At 39.6% G+C, this 20,895-nt stretch overlaps 1 protein-coding gene across 2 annotated transcripts in view; it reads left to right on the top strand.

Moving 5' to 3' along the window:
• The window catches only part of RPF2 (ribosome production factor 2 homolog), a 43,055-nt gene extending 22,454 nt beyond the window's left edge, over positions 1-20,601 (top strand). For both annotated transcript variants that reach the window (XM_046004103.1, XM_046004104.1), the window contains exons 8-10: positions 7,469-7,571; positions 19,425-19,569; positions 20,367-20,601. In XM_046004103.1, coding sequence (XP_045860059.1) covers positions 7,469-7,571; positions 19,425-19,569; positions 20,367-20,546 — 428 coding nt within the window. In that variant the 3' untranslated portion in view covers positions 20,547-20,601. The remainder of the gene's footprint in view (positions 1-7,468; positions 7,572-19,424; positions 19,570-20,366) is intronic.
• The last annotated feature ends 294 nt before the right edge of the window (positions 20,602-20,895 follow it).

The following is a 20,895-nucleotide window of genomic DNA, read 5'->3' as shown; positions in this document are numbered from 1 at the left end:
GCTCAGGTCATGATCTCAGGGTCCTGGGATCAAGCCCTGCATTGGGCTCTCTGCTCAGCAGGGAGCCTGCTTCCCTCTCTCTGCCTGCCTCTCTGCCTACTTGTGATCTCTCTCTCTCTCTCTGTCAAATGAATAAATAAAATCTTAAAAAAAAAAAGATTGTTACACCTCATCCACTTTGAACTCAAAAACCTCTATTAATTTTTCTTAGGCTGATATGCAAGGCTTTTTACACTATAACCCCTTATAACTTGGTTTGTTTTTTTATCTCTTCCAATTTTCCTTTCCCATTAAAAAAGTGATTTATTGAAAATATATTATGCACATTCCTATTGTCTTTTCTGATTTCATTCTTATTTACCTAGTTTCTTTCATTTTTGCAAATTTCAGATCAAGTTTCTTCCTGAGGAAACCTTTAGTGACTTCCTTAGCTCCTTTGATCTCATTGTCATCCTAAAGTGCCAAGCATGTACTAGGTACTTTATATGTATTGCTTTATTCTCACGACCTTATAAAGTTGTCTTACAGATGACTTATTCTTAGTGAAGTTATATTAGTTCCTAATGATTTATGTAATGACTACTTCTTTTCCTGTGTGTTTATGAGTCATCTTCTTAAAACTCAGTGTACAGTTATTGTCATTATCTGGGATCGACATTAGATTTACCTATTTTAAATCACTTTTTCTTACCTTTTTTGAAAAGCTGGCATTATTGTTCTCTGTAATTTTCTTTTTAAAAACATTTTTTTAAGATTTTATTTATTAGAGAAAGAGTATGAAATGGGGGAAGGTCAGAGGGAGAAGCAGACTCCCCACTGAGCAGGAAGTCCGATACAGGGCTGCTTAACCGACTGAGCCACCCAGGTGACCCTTCCTGCACCATTCTTACAACTTTTGCTTTAGTTTTTTAGTTGCCCTTCTTTTGGATTTTTCTTTTTCCTATAATTTTTTTTTAAGATTTTATTCATTTATTTATTTGACAGAGATCACAAGTAGGTGGAGAGGGAGGCAGAGAAAAAGGGTGGGGAAGCAGGCTCCCTGTTGAGCAGAAAGCCCGATGCAGGGCTTGATCCCAGAACCCTGGGATCATGACCTGAGCTGAAGGCAGAGACTTTAACCCACTCCACTGAGCCACCCAGGTGCCCCTGGATTTTTATATACTTTGCCCTAAATCACTTTTGGAAAGTTGATGGAGTATATGTTATAAATAAATAAATAATAATAAACAAGGTATATATTTTTATATTAAGATATATTTTATTTATAATTATTATATATTAGTATTATATAATTATATATAATTGTATTATATATAATAATATAAATAATAATTTATTCAAATCTGAGCAAGTGGAGTGCCGGGTGGCTCAGTCAGTTAAGCACCTGACTCTCAGTTTCAGCTCGGATCATGATCTCAGAGTCCTGGTACTGAGCCCTGCGTTGGGCTCTGTGCTCAGCTGGGAGTCTGTCTGAGGATTCTCTCTCTCCCTCTGCTCCTCCCCTGACTTGTGTTCTTTCTCTCTCTGTAAAATAAATAAATCTTAAAAAACAAAACAAAAACAAATCTGAGCCAACTGAAAAACATTTGTGGGCAGACTCATTGCTTTCATTTTTCCTTGTGATTATTTATGGGCTTATTGCTGGGACTACAATTTTCAAAACTTTTTTTTTTTTTTTTTTAAAGATTTTTTATTTATTTATTTGACAGAGAGAGATCACAAGTAGGCAGAGAGGCAGGCAGAGAGAGTGAGAGGGAAGCAGGCCCCCTGCCGAGCAGAGAGCCCGATGCGGGACTCGATCCCAGGACCCTGAGATCATGACCTGAGCTGAAGGCAGCGGCTTAAACCACTGAGCCACCCAGGCGCCCCCAAAACTTTTCATTTCTCTTATTAATAATGGCTGTTTTGGGAGCATTTGGCTGGGTTATTTGCAGGAGAGCATCAGACTCTTGATCTCAGGTCATGAGTTCAAGCCCCATGTTGAATGTTGGAATTACTTTTAAAAAATGACTTTTTTTTTAGTAGCACCTGGGTGGCTCAATCAGTTAAGTGGCTGCCTTTAGCTCCAGTCATGATCTTGGGGTCCTGGGATCGAGCCCGGAGTCGGGCTTCCTGCTCAGCGGGGAGCCTGCTTCTCCCTCTCCCTCTGCTTGCCGCTCTACCTACGTGTGCTCTCTCTCTCTCAAATAAATAAATAAAATCTTTTTTAAAAATGGCTATTTTTAAAGAATTAGGTACTGTTGTTAACCTGTTCAGTCCTTACTAAAGCTCTTGAGTTTAGTGATACTCCCATTTTACAGGTGAAATGGAAGCTTAGAGAAGTTAAGAGCTGTTAAGTAGGTGAGCTAAAATGAAACCAAGCTTTTCTGCTTCTGCCATCCATCAGGGAGGGCCATGCTGAACAATTGACTGATTGTAGTCTTTGCTGTAGGTTCTTTTTTTTTTAAGATTTTATTTATTTATTTGACAGAGAGAGGAGGAAGCAGGCCCCCTGCAGAGCAGAGAGCCCGATGCGGAGCTCAGTCCCAGGACCCTGAGATCATGACCCGAGCCGAAGGCAGCGGCTTAATCCACTGAGCCACCCAGGCGCCCCTTTGCTGTAGGTTCTTACCTGAATTTTTCATGAATTAAAAAAAAAATTCATGAAAGACAATGACTAACATTTTCCTTCTTTCAATATTACACACCCCAAAATTTCAAGGGTGGTTTTTAGCCAAGATTCCTTGCTCTTGTACTCCATTGGTCCAGGTTTTCTGCCTTTTTCCCCCTTGTTCTTCCGTATAATTATTAATTATCAATATATATTTATTAAAATAGAGAAGGCTTTCATTTGGTTTTAAGTGGTTTTTATAAAAGCTTTATTATTTCATGCTTCCACTAGATGGCAGGAATAGCCACATAATGCAGTGTGAGGAGAAGGGGAGTGAAAACAAGAAATCTCAGGAAGAAGGTGGAGGAATGAAGTGAGATTGTCAGGCCCCAAGGGAAGTCGAGTTTTTAACGTAAATATAAAGTAAGACCAGCTGCAGACCCGTTGGTGTATGTTTTGTGTTCGTATGAAATAAAGTAGAACAGTAGGGAAAGAGAATTTTATCAAGGGCTTGCTTACTTTTAGGAAGGGATTTTTGTGGGGTTTTTTGTTTTGTTTTATTTTGGTAATTGGCCAGAAAGAAAAGTTAACTTATTAACTTCTGTGTTTTTATGCCAGGTACACATTTTGTTTATTCTGGATTTTGCTTCTGTTTTGCTTTCTTAAATATGGTGTAGATTTGAGTTATTCTTAGTGGTCTTGCTTTTCTTTATAGAAAATCAGTAAATATCTTTTTAGATTTAATGTATCCTAATTTTTATGGTTACTTTTTAATATTACTATTTCTTATATACAAAGATGATAGTAAATCATGTAATAAGTTTTTTTTTTTTTAAAGATTTTATTTATTTGACAGAGAGAGAGATCACAAATAGGCAGAGAGGCAGAGAGAAGGGGGAAGCAGGCTCCCTGCTGAGCAGAGAGCCTGATGCGGGCCTCGATCCAGGACCCTGAGACCATGACCTGAGCTGAAAGGCAGAGGCTTAACCCACTGAGCCACCCAGGCACCCTCAAGTAATAAGTTAGTTTTATTAAATGTTCCTTTATTTAAGAGAGACTTCTCTTAAAATTTAACTCCTTAAGTGGGTTACTTTTTCTTACTCTTTCTCTTTATCAGCCGTCATATAAATTTTTTTAACCTTTTTCATTTCCTAATTCTTAACTCCACTTGAAAAATATGCAATGATGAAAATAACTGCCATAGTTTAGGTCCGGTAATCTGCAGCCTTACAAAGGTAATCATATTAATCTACTTGGACTGCTATAAAAAATAGCATACACTGGGTGGCTTAAAAACAGAAATTTATTTTCTCTCAGTCGTGGTGGCTGAAAGTCCAAGATCAGAATTTCTGATGAGGACTCTTACTGCCTTTTTGCCATGTGCTCACCTGGCTTTTCCTTCGTGTCTGTGCATGGGAGGAAGGGAAAGATGTAGGGTGTCAGCTTTGTACGGTCTCTTAAGGACACAATCCTATGGGACCAGAACCCCAACTTTACGACCTGCCTCGTTTAACCTTAATTTCTTCCTTAGAGGTCCAAATACAGCTTCATTAGAGGTTAGGACTTAAACATATGAATTTGGCAGGGATTGGGGGGTAGAAGGGGAAAACATTCAGTTTATTATGGTAATAGTACCTTGTTGTAGATGAAGAAATTGAAATCAGTTAATTCATTTGTCCAGAGTAAAGAGCTAGTAAGTGGCAGAATCAGGATCTGATCTGTTCTCTTAACTCCAGATCCCCTGATCTTTCCCATCAACACCCTGGTCAGCCTTCTGTGCCCTTTCTCAGTATATTTACTCACGGACATAGCCATGTTTGAGGCCTTATTTTTACTTGGAATTGATCCATTGAATAAAGGTTCAAGCTGAGACTTTTTTCCTATTTATTTATTTATTTATTTATATTTTTTTATAAACGTATAATGTATTATTAGCCCCAGGGGTACAGGTCTGTGAATCGCCATGGGGCTTTCCTTCTGACCATAACCAATTTATCTTCTACCTCATATACATATTTAACCAGGCTTTTCATCTATATCCTTACTCTTTAATGTCTCTCTTTATCTCAGCCATCATTCTTGCCCATTTTAGGATCAGTCTTTTTGGTAGTGTTCTGAGTTTTGACACATTTTAATTCATTGCCCCTTTGATGTTTCAGACTCCTCTTATACCTTCATTGCTCCATTCCTGGTATCAGCTGTTTCTCTAAGGAGCCCTGAACTTTTTTTTTTCTTTTTTCTTTTTTTTTTTTTTCCCATTTTATTTATTTTTTCAGCGTAACAGTATTCATTCTTTTTGCACAACACCCAGTGCTCCATGCAAAACGTGCCCTCCCCATGCCCTGAACTTTTTTTTTTTTTTTTTTAATATTTTATTTATTTGACAGAGAGAAATCACAACTAGGCAGAGAGGCAGGCAGAGAGAGAGGAGGAAGCAGGCTCCCTGCGGAGCAGAGAGCCTGATGCGGGGCTCGATCCCAGGACCCCGGGATCATGACCCGAGCCGAAGGCAGAGGCCTTAACCCACTGAGCCACCCAGGCGCCCCGCCCTGAACTTTTTTAAATTGAGAAATTATTTTAGAAATCACAGTTAGGGTGCTAGGAATTGTTTCATGGTTGGTCATTGTTTGTAGGCTTTTTTAATGAACAGAACTTTGAAATTTGTTAAGATAAAATGTATCCTGAGTTCATACTGAAACTTCTAATTCAAATTTAGGACATTAGGCTCTTAACTTCATTGACCTCACATATGTATCTTCTTACATATGTATCTTACACATATGTATCCATGACAAAAATACAGGTTCTCCATAATCCAAACAATTGTGCCTTTATTTTATACTGTACTAACCATGCAGCAGTCTCAGAATAAGATACCAGTGTTACTACTCATAATATGAACACTGCTTGCGTTGAAAGTTTTGTGGTTTTGTTTTTTATTTTTCTTGCAGTTCTTTTTGTCTATAAAATATATCCTGTTGAGAATATGGTCAGGGGCACCAGGGTGGCTCAGTAGGTTAAACATTTGACTCTTATTTCGATTTTGACTTGGGTCATGGTCTCAGGGTTATGAGCTCAAGCTCTCCGCTGAGTATGGAGCCTGCTTTGGATTCTCTCTCTGCCTCCCCTCCCTGCCTCCGCTCTCACTCCTGCTTGCTCTCTCTTAGAAAAAGAAGAAGAAGAAAAAGAATATGTGGTCAAATCACTCTGTGTGTGTGTGTGTGTGTGTGTGTTTTATGATAGCTTTATTTATTTATTAAGAGACCATAAGTGTGGGGCAAGGGAGAGGGAGAGAGAATCTCAAGCAGACTCTGCACTAGTGTGGAGTCCAGCTCGGGGCTCCCAGGACCCTGAGATCATGACCTGAACAGAAATTAAGAGTCAGATGCTAAACCGACTGAGCCACCTACATGCCCCCAAATCACTGTTTTGAAGTCACTTAAAATAGTTATTTTCTGTATGATAATGCTCAGTACACAGGTTCATTTGTTTTTTATTTTTAGGGATTACTTTAAATTTTTTCATTTTAAATTATATTTTAAACAACTTTTGAGGTATAATTTACATATAAGCAAGTCTACTATTTTTTTGTTTCACGGGTTTTTAAAATTCTTAAACTTTTTAAATTAACATATAATGTACTGTTCGTTTCGGGTACAGGTCTGTGGCAAGTCTACGTATTTAAAATTTTAAAATTTGATGGATTTTGACGTATGTTTATACCTGTGAAAACACCACTGCAGTCAAGATCACCTATTACGCCCCAAAATTAGCCTGTGCCTGTTTGCAATCTATCCTATTTCTGTATTTGAAGCAAACATTACTTTGCTTTCTGTCATTATGGATTATTTGCATTTTGTAGAACTTTAGATAAATCAGGCAGTCCATGCTTCTTTTGGTTGGGTTAAGATCATTTCACGTGCCACCAGTGGTATGACTGCCATACCATGGGGAAAACAGCCTACTCATGGATCTCAGTGGTTCTTTTCTGGTGTTAATAATTTATTATCTTTGCTCATATAATTGAGATTTCCATTAGAATTTCTTTTGTGTTGGCCTCTACCATAAAACAAAGGCTAATTTGATTTAATAGTCAAAGTTTGAACAGCTCTTTGGGGTGTGTGTGTGTGTGTGTGTTTAAGATTTTATTTATTTATCTGAGAGAATTCAGGGGGAGTAGTAGAGGGAGAAAGACAAACAGACTCCATGTTAGAGTTTGGAGCCCTATGCGGGACTTGATCCCACAACCCTAAGACCATGACCCGAGCTGAAACCAAGAGTGAGACACTTAACCAGCTAAGCCACCCAGGCACCCCTGAACAGCTGTTTTTATAGAAATTTGCCATCTTTAAAAAAAAAAGCAAACAACTTTATTTATGAGAGAGAGAGAGAAAGCATGTGGGGTCATGGGCAGAGGAAAAGCAAGAGAGAAAAGTTTTTTTTAAGGTTTTATTTATTCATTTGACAGAGCACAAGCAGGGGGAGCAGCAGACAGAGGGAGAGGGAGAAGCAGACTCCCCGCTGAGCAAGGAGCCTGACGTGGGGCTCCATCCTAGGACCCTAGGATCATGACCTGAGCCGAAGGCAAATACCCAACCAACTGAGCCACCCAGGTGTCCCTAGAGTGAGAATTTCAAAACTGAAAAACTACATGGGTCAGTGAACTAAACACAGAAATAAAGTCACGAGCTTACATTGTAGAGGGGTGGTGGGTCTCTCAGACATTCTCAGGGATTGGCTTTTGTGCCATCTGTTTATCTTTTTAGATACGTATTGATTCAATATAGAACATTTTACAGTCTGGCTTTCTGTAACTGAATTTAAAAGCATGTTAGTTTTGGGTTGTTTTTTTTTAAACAACCTCAAATTTGTTTTCAGATTTCTTCAGAGGCCCCACAGTACCAAATATCCGCCTGGCTGGTTTAGAGTATGTTCTGCACTTCACTGCACTGAATGGGAAGATTTATTTTCGGAGCTATAAGTAAGTACATTTTGTAGGATATTTTTGAATACAGGGTTAGCATTTTAGTGTGACCTTTGTAGAGCTCAAACTTAGAATTGGTGTTTGGTCAAAAGTTTGTTTGGAGAGTTTGCAAACTCGTAGTGGTACAGCAGATCTGTGCTGTTCCTCACGTCTGTCATTTCCCTGTTCACTTCTGCCTCTGAAACCCTGCTTTTCCAGGGCCCCAGAGCATCTGATGTGACACTCCTCTGAGCTTAGAACACTAATTCAGTCTTGACCCTACGTTATGCCGTATCTCTTTTATTTTTCTTTTCTCTTTTTTTTAAAGATCTTTTATTTATTTGAGAGAGAGAGAGTGGGCGTAAGAGCAGAGGAAGGAGAGAAAGTGCCAAGCAGATGCCTCATGGAGCCTGACTCAGGGCTTGATCCCATGAACCATGAGATCACGACCTGAGCCAAAACCAGGAATCGGACACTTAACTAACTGAGCCACCCAGGTGCCCTCCCTCCTTTTTAAAAGATTTTATTTATTTATTTTTTAGATTTTTATTTATTTGACAGAGATCACAAGTAGGCAGAGAGGCAGGCAGAGAGAGAGAGAGGAGGAAGCAGGTTCCCTGCGGAGCAGAGAGCCCAATGCGGGACTCGATCCCAGGACCCTGAGATCATGACCTGAACCGAAGGTAGCGGCTCAACCCACTGAGCCACCCAGGCGCCCAAGATTTTATTTAGAGAGAGAGAACAAGCAGGGGAAGTGGCAAGCAGATGGGAAGGGAGAAGCAGGCTCCTGCTAATCAAGGAGCCCCATGCAGGGCTTGATCCCAGGACCCTGGGATCATGACCTGGGCTGAAGGCAGCTGCTTAACCCACTGAGCCACCCAGGCACCCCCTGGCTCCTTTTTCATGACTGGGTTTAGAGCACCAAGACACAAGTCTTAGGCCAGCCAAAGCAAATCTCAAAACTCTGAATCTAAAAAGGAGTCTGAAAGGAATGAGAAGATTTAGTGGCTAGACTCATTTTACTTTCTCCAGCCTAGACCTTCCAGCTCTACTCTTAACGTGGTATAAATGTAAATCCTAACACTGATTTTGTTTTCATTAAAAGCTTAATGATATGCTGCAATTGTCAAGCCTTTTGAGGTAATCGTGAGATATATATATATATATATGTATGTGTATGTATATGTATGTATGTATGTATACACATATATATATATGTATGTGTGTGTATGTGGATACATACATATATATATATTTTATTACATACATTCTTTTTTTTTTTTTTTAAGATTTTATTTATTTGACAGACAGAAATCCCAGGTAGGCAGAGGCAGTGGATGCAGGCTCCCTGCTGAGCAGAGAGCCCGATGCGGGGCTCGATCCCAGGACCCTGGGATCATGACCTGAGCCGAAGGCAGAGGCTTCAACCCACTGAGCCACCCAGGCGCCCCCATACATTCTTTTTTAAAATAAAGCATTGGCACTGGCTGATCAACCCACACACTCCTGGAGAATATATTAGTTCCCACAAAGTGCCTGCCTTTGTACATAGGATTGAGACTAATGTCCGATTTTGAGTTACGGCATGGCAGCCTGGAGCCACTGACTATTCAGTGTTGACATGTCTTCTTTGTGTTAGTGCTGTATGTGCAGCCATTTGTGGACTTCAGCATTTCATCCACAGTTTTACATTTTTAAAATTAATTATTTTTTTAAGGGGGGAGAGAGAGAGTGTATGTATGTGCCCAGGTGCAGAGCGGGGGAGAGGGAGAGACAGAAAATCTCAAGTAGGCTCCCTGGTTAGCTCAGAGCCCAACATGGGCACAATCTCACAATTCTGAGATCATGATCCAATGTTGAAATCAAGAGTCAGACGCTTAACCAAGTCACCCAGGTGCCCTTACATTTTTTTTTCCCAGTGAGCTCTACCAACAATGTCTGGCTTGAACCTATAACCCCAAAATCAAGAGTCTCGTGCTCTACCGGCTAAGCCAGCCAGGCCCCTAAATTTGTTCTTTTCTTCACGATGGAATACCTGGTTGACCAGCTTGTGTTAATGAATGTCCAAATGAATTTAAATATTCACCTCTTCTCAATAATTCCCATCTTTGTTTCAACTGTATTGAATCAGATACTTCGTTCTTTTCACCATGATTGGTATCATCACTTCTATTTGTGTATTTTCCTTTTGTTTAGATAGTTTAGATAGGCAAAATGCAATAAAATAACCACATGATCGATACTCATTTTTATTTTTATTTTATTTTTTTAAAGCAAGACGGATTTTATAATCATTTTGAACTTGCTGAGATTGAAAGCCTTAAGTCTGTGAGTTTCCAAACTTAACTTTGGTGCTATGAAGAATATATAAAGTAGATGACTCCAATTTATAGAACTGGAAAGACGAAAAATCACTAACATAAGAAAAATATTTTTGAAAACTTACTGTGATCAGCCCACCTGGAGATATAAGGGAGCTAAAAATATAAAGAGCAACATCTTTGAGAATGAGAAATGAATGACAGTAATCTAAACTCTTTCATTGTAAACAGTAACAAAGAAAGTATTCACTTGTATCAGAACTTGTATTTAGTGAAAAGAAGATTAATTTGTAAAGAAAGAAATGCAGAGAAAAGAAAATTGACAGAAAATTAGTAAATCAGACTTCAGAACATGGATAAATTAAGCAGTGTAATTACACATATCTACCCATCTACTTACTTTAAGAATTGCTGGAATCACATTAGGTTAGCATGGCATGTCCCATAGTGAAAAAAAAAGTGTGAACTTTAGAGAGCAGAGACACTAGTATAAATTTAATCCCAGTTGTTTTATACAGGCCCAGTAATACATGCTAGCTATTGATTTATAATAGAAAATGGACTGTGTGATTGAGAGCAAGCTGCTAGTGGACAAAAACAAATCATCAAATGTAGGCTAGCTTTGTCTGCAGAGGCTGTGCCGCCCTTGGCAGAGGAAGGAAGAAGTGGTCCGAGGGATGAGCATCACCTCTGAGCCCAGTGAGCTGGCTCTGGACCAGGCTTAGCTGCATGACCTAGGCAGGTCACTTCCTAAGGTCTCTGTTTTTCCTCTGCAGAAGGTAGTGAGTGATCCCATTCATGTGAATCTGCGGTCCCTGAAAGCTCAATAGTAATTCCTTTATAAGGGGGGGTTGTGGATAGAGGTGGGAAGATGCTGGAGAAGTGTGTCTCACTTAGTGTGCTTCCTTAGGCACTCTTGCAAGCTACACTTAGGTGTCCTGCCCTCTTCTTTTACTTGGAACCAGCCCTTAAGCAGTTGGTAAAAGGTAATAGTTACCATTGGTACCCATTTGTGAAGTTAATAAGGTTAATCTTAGAAAATGGCTTTGAATTTTTTGGATGAAAGAAAGTGTAAACATGAAATTATATTAACATAACCTTTGATTTGACCTTTTGGGGGGAATAAGTTATTGTTAATGACTCTTCCCATGTATCGTATAATAATTCCTCATATGTGAGTGACCATTTATATTCCTTGGAGAATTTTATTCACTATAAAGTCAAAGCCATGCATATAAAACAGGAAATTTTTAGTAACTGCCACATTTGCCTTTGCCATGACATTGGTTAGGTTCTGTGGGGAGAAATATGCAAAACGAGGAAGTATTAGCATACCTTAAAAAGCAAACAGCATTGTAGGCAAGGAGTTTAAGTAATGAAAAACATGGAAGGGAGAAAAATAGGGAAATTACAACTTGAACAAGAGTGGTAATGGCAGTCTTCCTCCAGGAATAGGCAAATAATGTTTTATTTTTATTGATTAATTGATTGATTTTATTTATTAGAGCGTGCACAAGCAGGAGGAGTGGCAGGCAGAGAGAGAGGGAGAGGCAGGCTCCCCAGAGAGCAGGGAACCCAGTGTGGGGCTCGATCCCGGGACCACAGGACCATGACCTGAGCTGAAGGCAGAAACAACGGACTGAACCACTCAGGCACCATGCAAATATTGTTTTAAAATGTATGGAAATTACCCATCAACATAGCTAATAGCCTGAGCCCATTTGAGAAGGAAAGAGTTGTATGTCTTTTCATCCCTGCATCCTGATGTACCATAGAGCCTTGCAGAATTGAATGTCTCTTTTGATTTAGAGCTTACAGGGAGACAAAACAAAACAAAGGTTGAGGTTAGGATCTGATACGGAGATTGATAGGCATATGATGTAACAGTTCTGGGTGTGGGCTGGAGACATGATGGCCTGGAAATGAAATGTCTATTTTAAAAAAAAATTGCGGTGTGTATGGTGGGATGTGGGTGAAGGAAAGGGTTTTAATCTCATATTTATTTATTTATTTATAAGGATTTTACTTATTTATTTGACAGAGATCACAAGTAGGCAGAGAAGCAGACAGGGGATGGGGCAGGGGAAGCAGGCTCCCTGTTGAGCAGAGAGCCTGATGCGGTGCTCGATTCCAGGACCCTGAGATCATGACCTGAGTTGAAGGAAGAGGCTTAATCAACTGAGCCACCCAGGTGCCCCTTAATTTTGTTTTTAATGAGTCAGTGTCAGTCTCTTCTTTTTGCTTAGTGGCTCAGTGGGTTAGGCCGCTGCCTTCGGCTCAGGTCATGATCTCGGGATCCTGGGATCGAGTCCCGCATCGGGCTCTCTGCTCAGCGGGGAGCCTGCTTCCCTCTCTCTCTCTCTGCCTGCCTCTCTATCTACTTGTGATCTCTCTCTGTCAAATAAATAAATAAAATCTTTGGGGCGCCTGGGTGGCTCAGTGGGTTAAAGCCTCTGCCTTCAGCTCAGGTCATGGTCTCAGGGTCCTGGGATCGAGCCCCGCATCGGGCTCTCTGCTCCGCAGGGAGCCTGCTTCCTCCTCTCTCTCTGCCTACCTCTCTGCCTGCTTGTGATTTCTGTCTGTCAAATCAATAAAATATTAAAAAATAAATAAATAAATAAATAAATAAAATCTTTTAAAAAAAAAAAATTTTAGATTCTAAACCAGGAAATCAAAGAAAAACTTCAACAATTCATGGAAACCAATGAGAATGAAGACACATTGGTCCCAAAACCTATGGGATACGGCAAATGTGGTCCTAAGGGGGAAATATATAGCCTTCCAAGACTCACTCAGAAAAATTGAAAAATCCAGAATACACCATATCTCTTTATACCTTAAAGAACTGGAAAGTCAACAACAAATTAAGCCAACCCCACACACAAGAAGGGAAATAATCAAAATTAGAACAGAGATCAACGAGATAGAAAGTAGAGATACAGTAGAACACATCAGTGAAACTAGAAGCTGGTTTTTTGAAAGAATCAATAATATCAATAAACCAGTGGCCAAACTAATCCAAAAGAAAAGAGAGAGGGCCCAAATTAATAAAATTATGAATGAAAAGGGAGAGATCACAGCTAACACCAAGGAAATGGAAACAATCATCAGAAATTATTATCAACAGTTATATGCCAATAGGTTAAGCAACCTAGAAGAAATGGATGCATTCCTGGAAACCTATAAACTTCCAAAACTGAATCAGGAAGAAATTGACAACCTGAATAGACAATATCTAGTATTGAGATTGAAGCAGTGATCAAAAACTTCCGAAAAAACAGGAGCCCAGGATCTGACGAATTCCCCGGAGAATTCTACCAACATTCAAAGAAGAAATAATACCTATTTTTCTGAAGCTGTTTCAAAAAATAGAAACAGAAGGGAAACTTCCAGACTCTTTTTGTGAAGCCAGCATTACCCTGATCCCCAGACTAGGCAACGACCCCATCAAAAAGGAGAATTTCAGACCAATATCCTGGTGAATATGGATGCCAAGATTTTCAACAAGATCCTAGCTAATAGGATCCAACAGTACATTAAAAAGATTATCCAGGGATGCCTGGGTGGCTCAGTTGGTTAGGCAGCTGCCTTCGGCTCAGGTCATGATTCCGGCATCCTGGGATTGAGTCCCACATTGGGCTCCTTGCTTGGCAGGGAGCCTGCTTCTCCCTCTGCCTCCATCTGCCAGTTCTCACTCGCTCTCTCTCTGACAAATAAAAAAAAATTAAAAAAAAAAAAAGATTATCCAACATGACCAGGTTGGATTTATCCCTGGGATGCAAGGTGCAACATTTGCAAATCAATCGATGTGATAGAACAAATCAATAAGAGAAGAGAGAAGAACCACATGGTCCTCTCAATTGATGCAGAAAAACCATTGGACAAGATACAGCCACTGTTCCTGATTAAAATGCTTCAAAGTATAGGGATAGAAGGAACATTCCTCAACTTCATAAAGTCTATGAAAAACCCACGGTGAGTATCATCCTCAATGGGGAAAAGCTGACAGCCTTCCCTCTGAGATGAGGAACACGACAAGGATGTCCACTCTCGCCACTGTTGTTCAACATAGTACTAGAAGTCCTAGCAACAGCAGACAACAGAAAGAAATAAAAGGTACTCAGGTTGGCAAAGAAGTAGTCAAATTCTCTCTCTTTGAAGATGACATGATACTTTATATGGAAAAACCAAAAGACTCCACCCCCAAACTACTAGAACTCCTACAGCAATTCAGTAATGTGGCAGGATACAAAATCAATGTACAGAAATCCTTTGCTTTCTTATACACTAATAATGAAAATATACAAAGGGAAATTAGAGAATCGATTCGATCTACTGTAGTACCAAGAACCATAAGATACCTGGGAATAAATCTAACCAAAGAGGGAAAGGATCTGTACCTGAGGAACTACAGAACTCATGATAGAAATTGAAGAAGATGCAAAAACATGGAAAAGCATTCCATGCTCATGGATCGGAAGAATAAACATTGTTAAAATGTCTATACTGCTTAGAGCTATCTATACTTTCAATGCCATCCCGATCAAAATTCCATGGGCATTTTTCAAAGAGCTAGAACAGACGATCCTAAAATTTGTATGGAACCAGAAGTGACCCCGAATTGCTAAGGAAATGTTGAAAAAGAAAAACAAAACTGGGGCATCATGTTGCCTGATTTCAAGCTTTACCACAAAGCTGTGATCACTAAGACAGCACGGTTCTGGCACAAAAATAGACACATAGACCAGTGGAACAGAGTAGAGAGCCCAGATGTGGACCCTCAACTCTATGGTCAAATAATGTTTGACAAAGTGGGAGAAATAACCAGTGGAAAAAAGGCAGTCCCTTCAATAAATGGTGCTGGGAAAATTGGGCAGCTATGTATAGAAGAATGAAACTTGACTATTCTCTTACACCATACTTTACAAAGATAAACTTGAAATGGATAATAGACCTCAACGTGAGGGAGGAATCTATCAAACTCCTAGAGGAGAAAGTAGGCAGTAACCTCTTCAACATTGGCCACAGTAAATTCTTTTAAGACATGTCCCCAAAGGCAAAGGAAACAAAAGTGACAATGAACTTTTGGGACTTGATCAAGATCAAAAGCTCCGGGGGGTGCCTGTGTGGCTCATTGGGTTGGGCCTCCGCCTTTGGCTCAGGTCGTGATCTCAGGGTCCTGGAATCAAGCCCCGCAACCGGGCTCTCTGCTCAGCGGGGAGCCTGCTTCCCCCTCTCTCTCTGCCCACCTCTCTGCCTGTTTGTGATCTCTCTCTCTGTGTCAAATAAATAAAATATTTTTTAAAAAAAGATTAAGGGGCGCCTGGGTGGCTCAGTGGGGTAAGCCGCTGCCTTTGGCTCAGGTCATGATCTCAGGGTCCTGGGATTGAGTTGCGCATTGGGCTCTCTGCTCAGCAGGGAGCCTGCTTCCCTCTCACTCTCTCTGCCTGCCTCTCTGCCTATTTGTGATCTCTCTGTCAAATAAATAAAATCTTAAAAAAAAAAAGATTAAAACCTTCACAGCAAAGGAAACAGCAAAACAAAGAGAAAACCCACAGAATAGGAGAAGATATTCACAAATAACACTACAGACAAAGGGCTGATATCCAAGATCTATAAGAAACTCCTCAGACTCAACACACACAAGACAGATAATCATGTCCAAAAATGGGCAGAAGACATGAACATGTATGTCTCCAAAGAAGACATACAGATGGCTAACAGACACATGAAAAGTAGCCATCAGGGAGATTCCAATCAAAACCACATTGAGGGGGCTCCTGAGTGGCTCAGAGGGTTGAGCCTCTGCCTTCAGCTCAGGTCATTGTCTCGGGGTCCTGGGATTAAGCCCCGCATGGGGCTCTCTGCTTAGTGGGGAGCCTGCTTCCCTCTCTGTCTGCCTACTTATGATCTCTCTGTGTCAAATAAATAAAATCTTAAAAAAAGAAAAAACATATTGAGATACCACCTTAGACTGGTTAGAAGGAACAAAATTAACAAGGCAGTAAACAACAAGTGTTGGAGAGGATGTGGAGAAAGGGGAACCTTCTTACACTGTTAGTGGAAGTGCAAGTTGGTGCAGCCACTTGGGAAAACAGTGTGGAGATTCCTTAAGAAATTCAAAATAGAGTTACTCTAAGACCCTGCAATTGCAGTACTAGGTATTTACCCTAAAGATAGAGATGTAGTGAAAAGAAGGGCCATCTGTACCCCAGTGTCCACATAGCAACAATGGCCACAGTTGCCAAACTGTAGAAAGAGCTGAGATGCCCTTCAACAGATGAATGGATAAAGAAGATGTGGTCTATATATACAGTGGAATATTACATTACAAAGGATGAATACCCAACATGGACAGGACTGGAGGAGATTAGGCTGAGTGAAATAAGCAGAGAAAGTCCATTATCATATGGTTTCACTTACTTGTGGAGCATAAGCAATAACATGGAGGACATTGGGAGTTGGAGAGGAGAAGTGAGTTGGGGGAAATCGGGGAGATGAAGCATGAGAAACTGTGGACTCTGAGAAACAAACTGAGAGGAGGGGAGTGGTGGGATAGGTGAGCCTGGTGGTGGGTATTAAGAAGGGCACGTATTGGGGCGCCTGGGTGGCTCAGTGGATTAAGCCGCTGCCTTTGGCTCGGGTCATGATCTCAGGGTCCTGGGATCGAGCCCCGCATCGGGCTCTCTGCTCCGCAGGGAACCTGCTTCCTCCTCTCTCTGCCTGCTTGTGATCTCTCTCTCTGTCAAATAAATAAATAAAATCTTAAAAAAAAAAAAAAAAAAAAGAAGGGCACGTATTGCATGGAGCACTGGGCGTGGCACATAAACAATGAATCTTGGAACCCTGAAAAAAAATTACAAAAAAATTCAAGGAAGTTTGACAAAATTGTAAAAAAAAAAAAAACTAAGAATGCTCAAAATGATGATAATAATTTTAGGTTTTAGATTTCACTGTTAAAAGTTTAATAAAGAAAATGAATTATAGGTCTGTTACCAGAAACCATACATAGAAAACTGAAAATTGGAGAAAGTTTTCTTCTGTTTCTGTCATTTGATCTGCCAATAAACCTGCCCCATGAAGTAATTCAGGCAAGAACATTTACACAGGGGCACCTGGGTGGCTCATTCAGTTAAGCGTCTGGCCTTCAGTTCAGGTCATGATCTCTGAGTCTTGGGACTGAGCCCCATGTTGGGCTACCTGCTCAGTGGGGAGTCTGCTTCTCCCTCTCTCCCTCTGTCCTGCACCACCACCCCAGCTTCTGCTCTCTCGCTCGCTCTCAAATAAATAAATAAAATCTTTAAAAAAGATCATCTACACAGACAGTATGGCACTGTAACTTAATTCTTTGGTAAATAACAGCATATGTAGATATATATACTAAATATATACACACATAAACGATATATATATATGCGGTTATTTGGAAGTAATCTTAATTATATACTCAAATTACTTTGGTAGGAGGATACTTGCATAGATAAAAAGGTACTTGGGTAATGTGAATCCATTAGGCATGCCATGAGCTGTCTAGATCTACAACTTTTCCACTTAGCTGAAAATAAGCATTTTAAGTGGTAGAAACACTTTTAGTTGGCTCTTTTTCTATGTAGAGTTTCCTGATTTCTTCAGTAGTCTATTGGACACAAGATGTTAATCAAGATACTAATCTTGTTACGAGTTCAGCTTTATAAATGTCATTTATTTGGAGGTATTGAATATGTGGATTCAAAAACAGAAATAAGTGAGTTATAGCAGAGTCAAATGGTCATTGCTGCCATATGCCTTCAATCAGCTTTTAGGGGCCTGAGACTGGTGTACTCTCAACTCTCTTCTCCTGGAACCACTATGAAGAGAGCGGGCTAAGCACCCTTGTTTTGGCTTATTTCCCCTCTGCTTGCTCTCTTCAAGTCCCATACTAATATTCTTGTGATCTTTTATTGTTAGTAAATCTTTTTTATTGCTTAACATGTCTGCTTCTTACATATCCTAGGTCGGTGTTTGTTTTGTTTTGTTTTTGCCTTGTTCAGTTTGGTGTAAATCACTGTGTCTGGTACAGCATATCTGTCATTAAGACTCTCCTTACACTAGATGCACCTCCCATGGGGAGACCGTCTGCATGTGACGCCCAAAAGGCTGTTAATGAGCTTCTGCACACTCACTTCTGCTTTCTGGAGTTTGTTGTTCTTAGGTCTTCCTTATTGTGCTTGTACTCGTATGTTCTGTCTCTTCCCTCATGTCATTTGTTGCTTCTCTCAAATTCTACCTTTGGTGTGACAAGTTTGATTTTTTTTTTTAAAGTTTGAACTTTTATAAACATTGTTATTCATTTACTTCTTTTATTCCATGTGGAGATCTGCCCACTATAACAAATTGAGTTAGCTCAAATAATCTTCAGGTCTTTGAGCTGTTCTTGTATCATTCACAAAAAGAATTTGTTAGTCTCCTCTCTGTCTGTGTTGCTCATCTGTTTCCAGATCCAGAACTATTTTGATATACGGAATCTAGAAGGTTGTGGTTTTGTTATATTAGGGTTTTAAAGTTCACTCCAATCTACAGAGATTAGTATGTGTCTATACTATACTCAGAAGTGGATTCTGAATGGGTCTTAGAGAAATAAGAATTTGTTAATCATGTAAATGTAATGTTTCAAAGGCCCAGTTGTTTTTATAATTATGTAAATCTATAAATAAGATGAAGAAGTCAAATCAAAGGATTCCATTTCTGGGGTACCTGGGTGGCTCAGCTAAGCATCTGCCTTCGGCTCAGGTCATGATCCCAGGGTCCTGGGATCAAGCCCTGCATTGTCAGGCTCCCTGCTCAGGGGGGACCCTGCTTGCCTGCTCCCCAGCTTGTACTCTTCTCTCTCAAACCTTTTTTTTTTTTGAAATTTTATTTATTTATTTATTTGATAGAGATCACAAGTAGGCAGAGAGGCAGGCAGAGAGAGAGGGAAGCAGACTCCCTGCTGAGCAAAGAGAACGATGTGGGGCTCAATCCCAGAACCCTGAGATCATGACCTGAGCTGAAGGCAGAGGCTTTAACCCACTGAGCCACCCAGGTGCCCTTCTTCTCTTTCAAATAAATAAAATCTTTTTTAAAAGGGGGGGGGATTTAATTTCTTAGAAGAATTGTCTGTCTCACTTACTGTTTCTCAACAATATTGTATTTTTTTTTTTAAATATTTTATTTAGGTGAAAGAGAGCACGAGTAGGGGGTGGGTCAGAGGGGAAGGGAGAAGCAGACTCCTCACTAAGCAGGGAGCAGATGCAGGGCTCGATCCCAGGATCCTGAGATCATGACCTGAAGGCAGACACTTAACTGACTGAGCTACCCAGGTGCCCAACAATGTAGTATTCTTTTGTTTTTGATTTTTAAAAAGCAGCAAACCAAAGAATAGACTTGGCTTAAACGCAGAAAGTATTTAAGAAGCTCAGCCTCCTAAAGACTGTCATTTTATGAACTGTAATTCTCTTGAACAAAAATATTTGAGGGGATAGGACTTCCATCAAAGTCAAAGCAACATTTCTTTTTTTCCTGCTTCGTAAAGGTTGCTGTTGAAGAAATCTGGTTGCAGAACACCAAGGATTGAATTGGAAGAGATGGGACCCTCATTGGATCTGGTTCTGAGGAGGACACATCTGGCATCAGATGATCTTTATAAATTATCTATGAAAATGCCAAAAGCCCTCAAGGTTTGTAACTTGGAGATTGGTGCCACATTTATTTGTATATTCCACTCTTCTTTCCAAAAGGGTTTGCAGCATAGGACACTAAAGAACATATAGAAAGAGATCAATAATACAGATAAAATTAGACTCTAAGAACAAAGAAAAGGAGGAAGAAGCAAATAAGCCAAACATAAAGGGTAATAAAAGAGTTGTAGAAACCACACATCAACTACGGCTAAGAGCTTTCTGGTAGCCAAGACTGCTGGTTTTCAGCAAGAAAGAAAATTGGGGTATTGTGGAGATTGGGGATTTAGAGTACAGGATGTGTATGTAACCCATACTTGCATAAAACCTATTTTGACTTTTGAATGGTTTTATAAAAGTGGAAATGGCATCTCTGGAATACTAGTAAAGATTAAATGATAGTCACAATTCCTTAAGCGAAACACAAGAAATTATCTCAATGCATGATAATGATTAGCATAGTCTGTAAGTGTTGCTTTTTGAAGTGTGGTCTGACAGTTTACCTGGGAATTGTTAGAAATGTTAAATCTCAGGTCCCACCCAGATGTATTGAATTATAATACGCATTTTAACAAGATTCCCAAGTGATTTGTATGTGTTTAAGTTTGAGAAGAAAGGTCTATAGGGTTATAGATTATATTGAATTGGTGATCACTAATGGAAATTGTTAGTAAAATAGTTAATGTACACTAGATTTTTACCAGTTTATACAATAGATACCATTATATGTATAATGAATATATATAATTATGTGTGTATATATATATATATATATTTTTTTTTTTCTTGTTTCATAGCCAAAGAAGAAGAAAAATGTCTCCCATGATACTTTCGGTACAACTTATGGAAGGATTCATATGCAGAAGCAAGACCTAAGCAAACTACAAACCAGGAAAATGAAGGGGTTGAAGAAGCGACCTGCAGAAAGGATAACAGAAGACCAGGAGAAAAAATCAAAGAGAATTAAAAAAAACTGATGCAACTTAGCCAGTGACTATAATGTTATTGTAGTCTGTTTACTTAAGAGAATTATCAATCATCAGTCATTTGTAAGTTTCTTATAAGATTTTATTAAATGTTTTTATAGTATAGTAATTTACCTAAACTATATATTATATATATTATGAACACTAATCTACTGGTATTAGTTTGAATTAAGCCTCTTTGTTTCTTCGTTTTGTTTTGTTTTTAAAGATTTATTTATTTGACAGAGAGAGAGACAGCCAGAGAGGGAACACAAGCAAGGGGAGTGGAAGAGGGAGAAGCAGGCTTCTTGGGCGGAGAGGCCAATGCAGGGCTCAATCCCAGGACTCTGGGATAATGACC

Source organism: Meles meles, chromosome 5 (assembly GCF_922984935.1).
Source record: "Meles meles chromosome 5, mMelMel3.1 paternal haplotype, whole genome shotgun sequence".
Taxonomy (NCBI): domain Eukaryota; kingdom Metazoa; phylum Chordata; class Mammalia; order Carnivora; family Mustelidae; genus Meles; species Meles meles.
The sequence above is the reverse complement of the archived record's forward strand: the minus strand, read 5'-3'. Positions and strand labels throughout refer to the sequence as shown.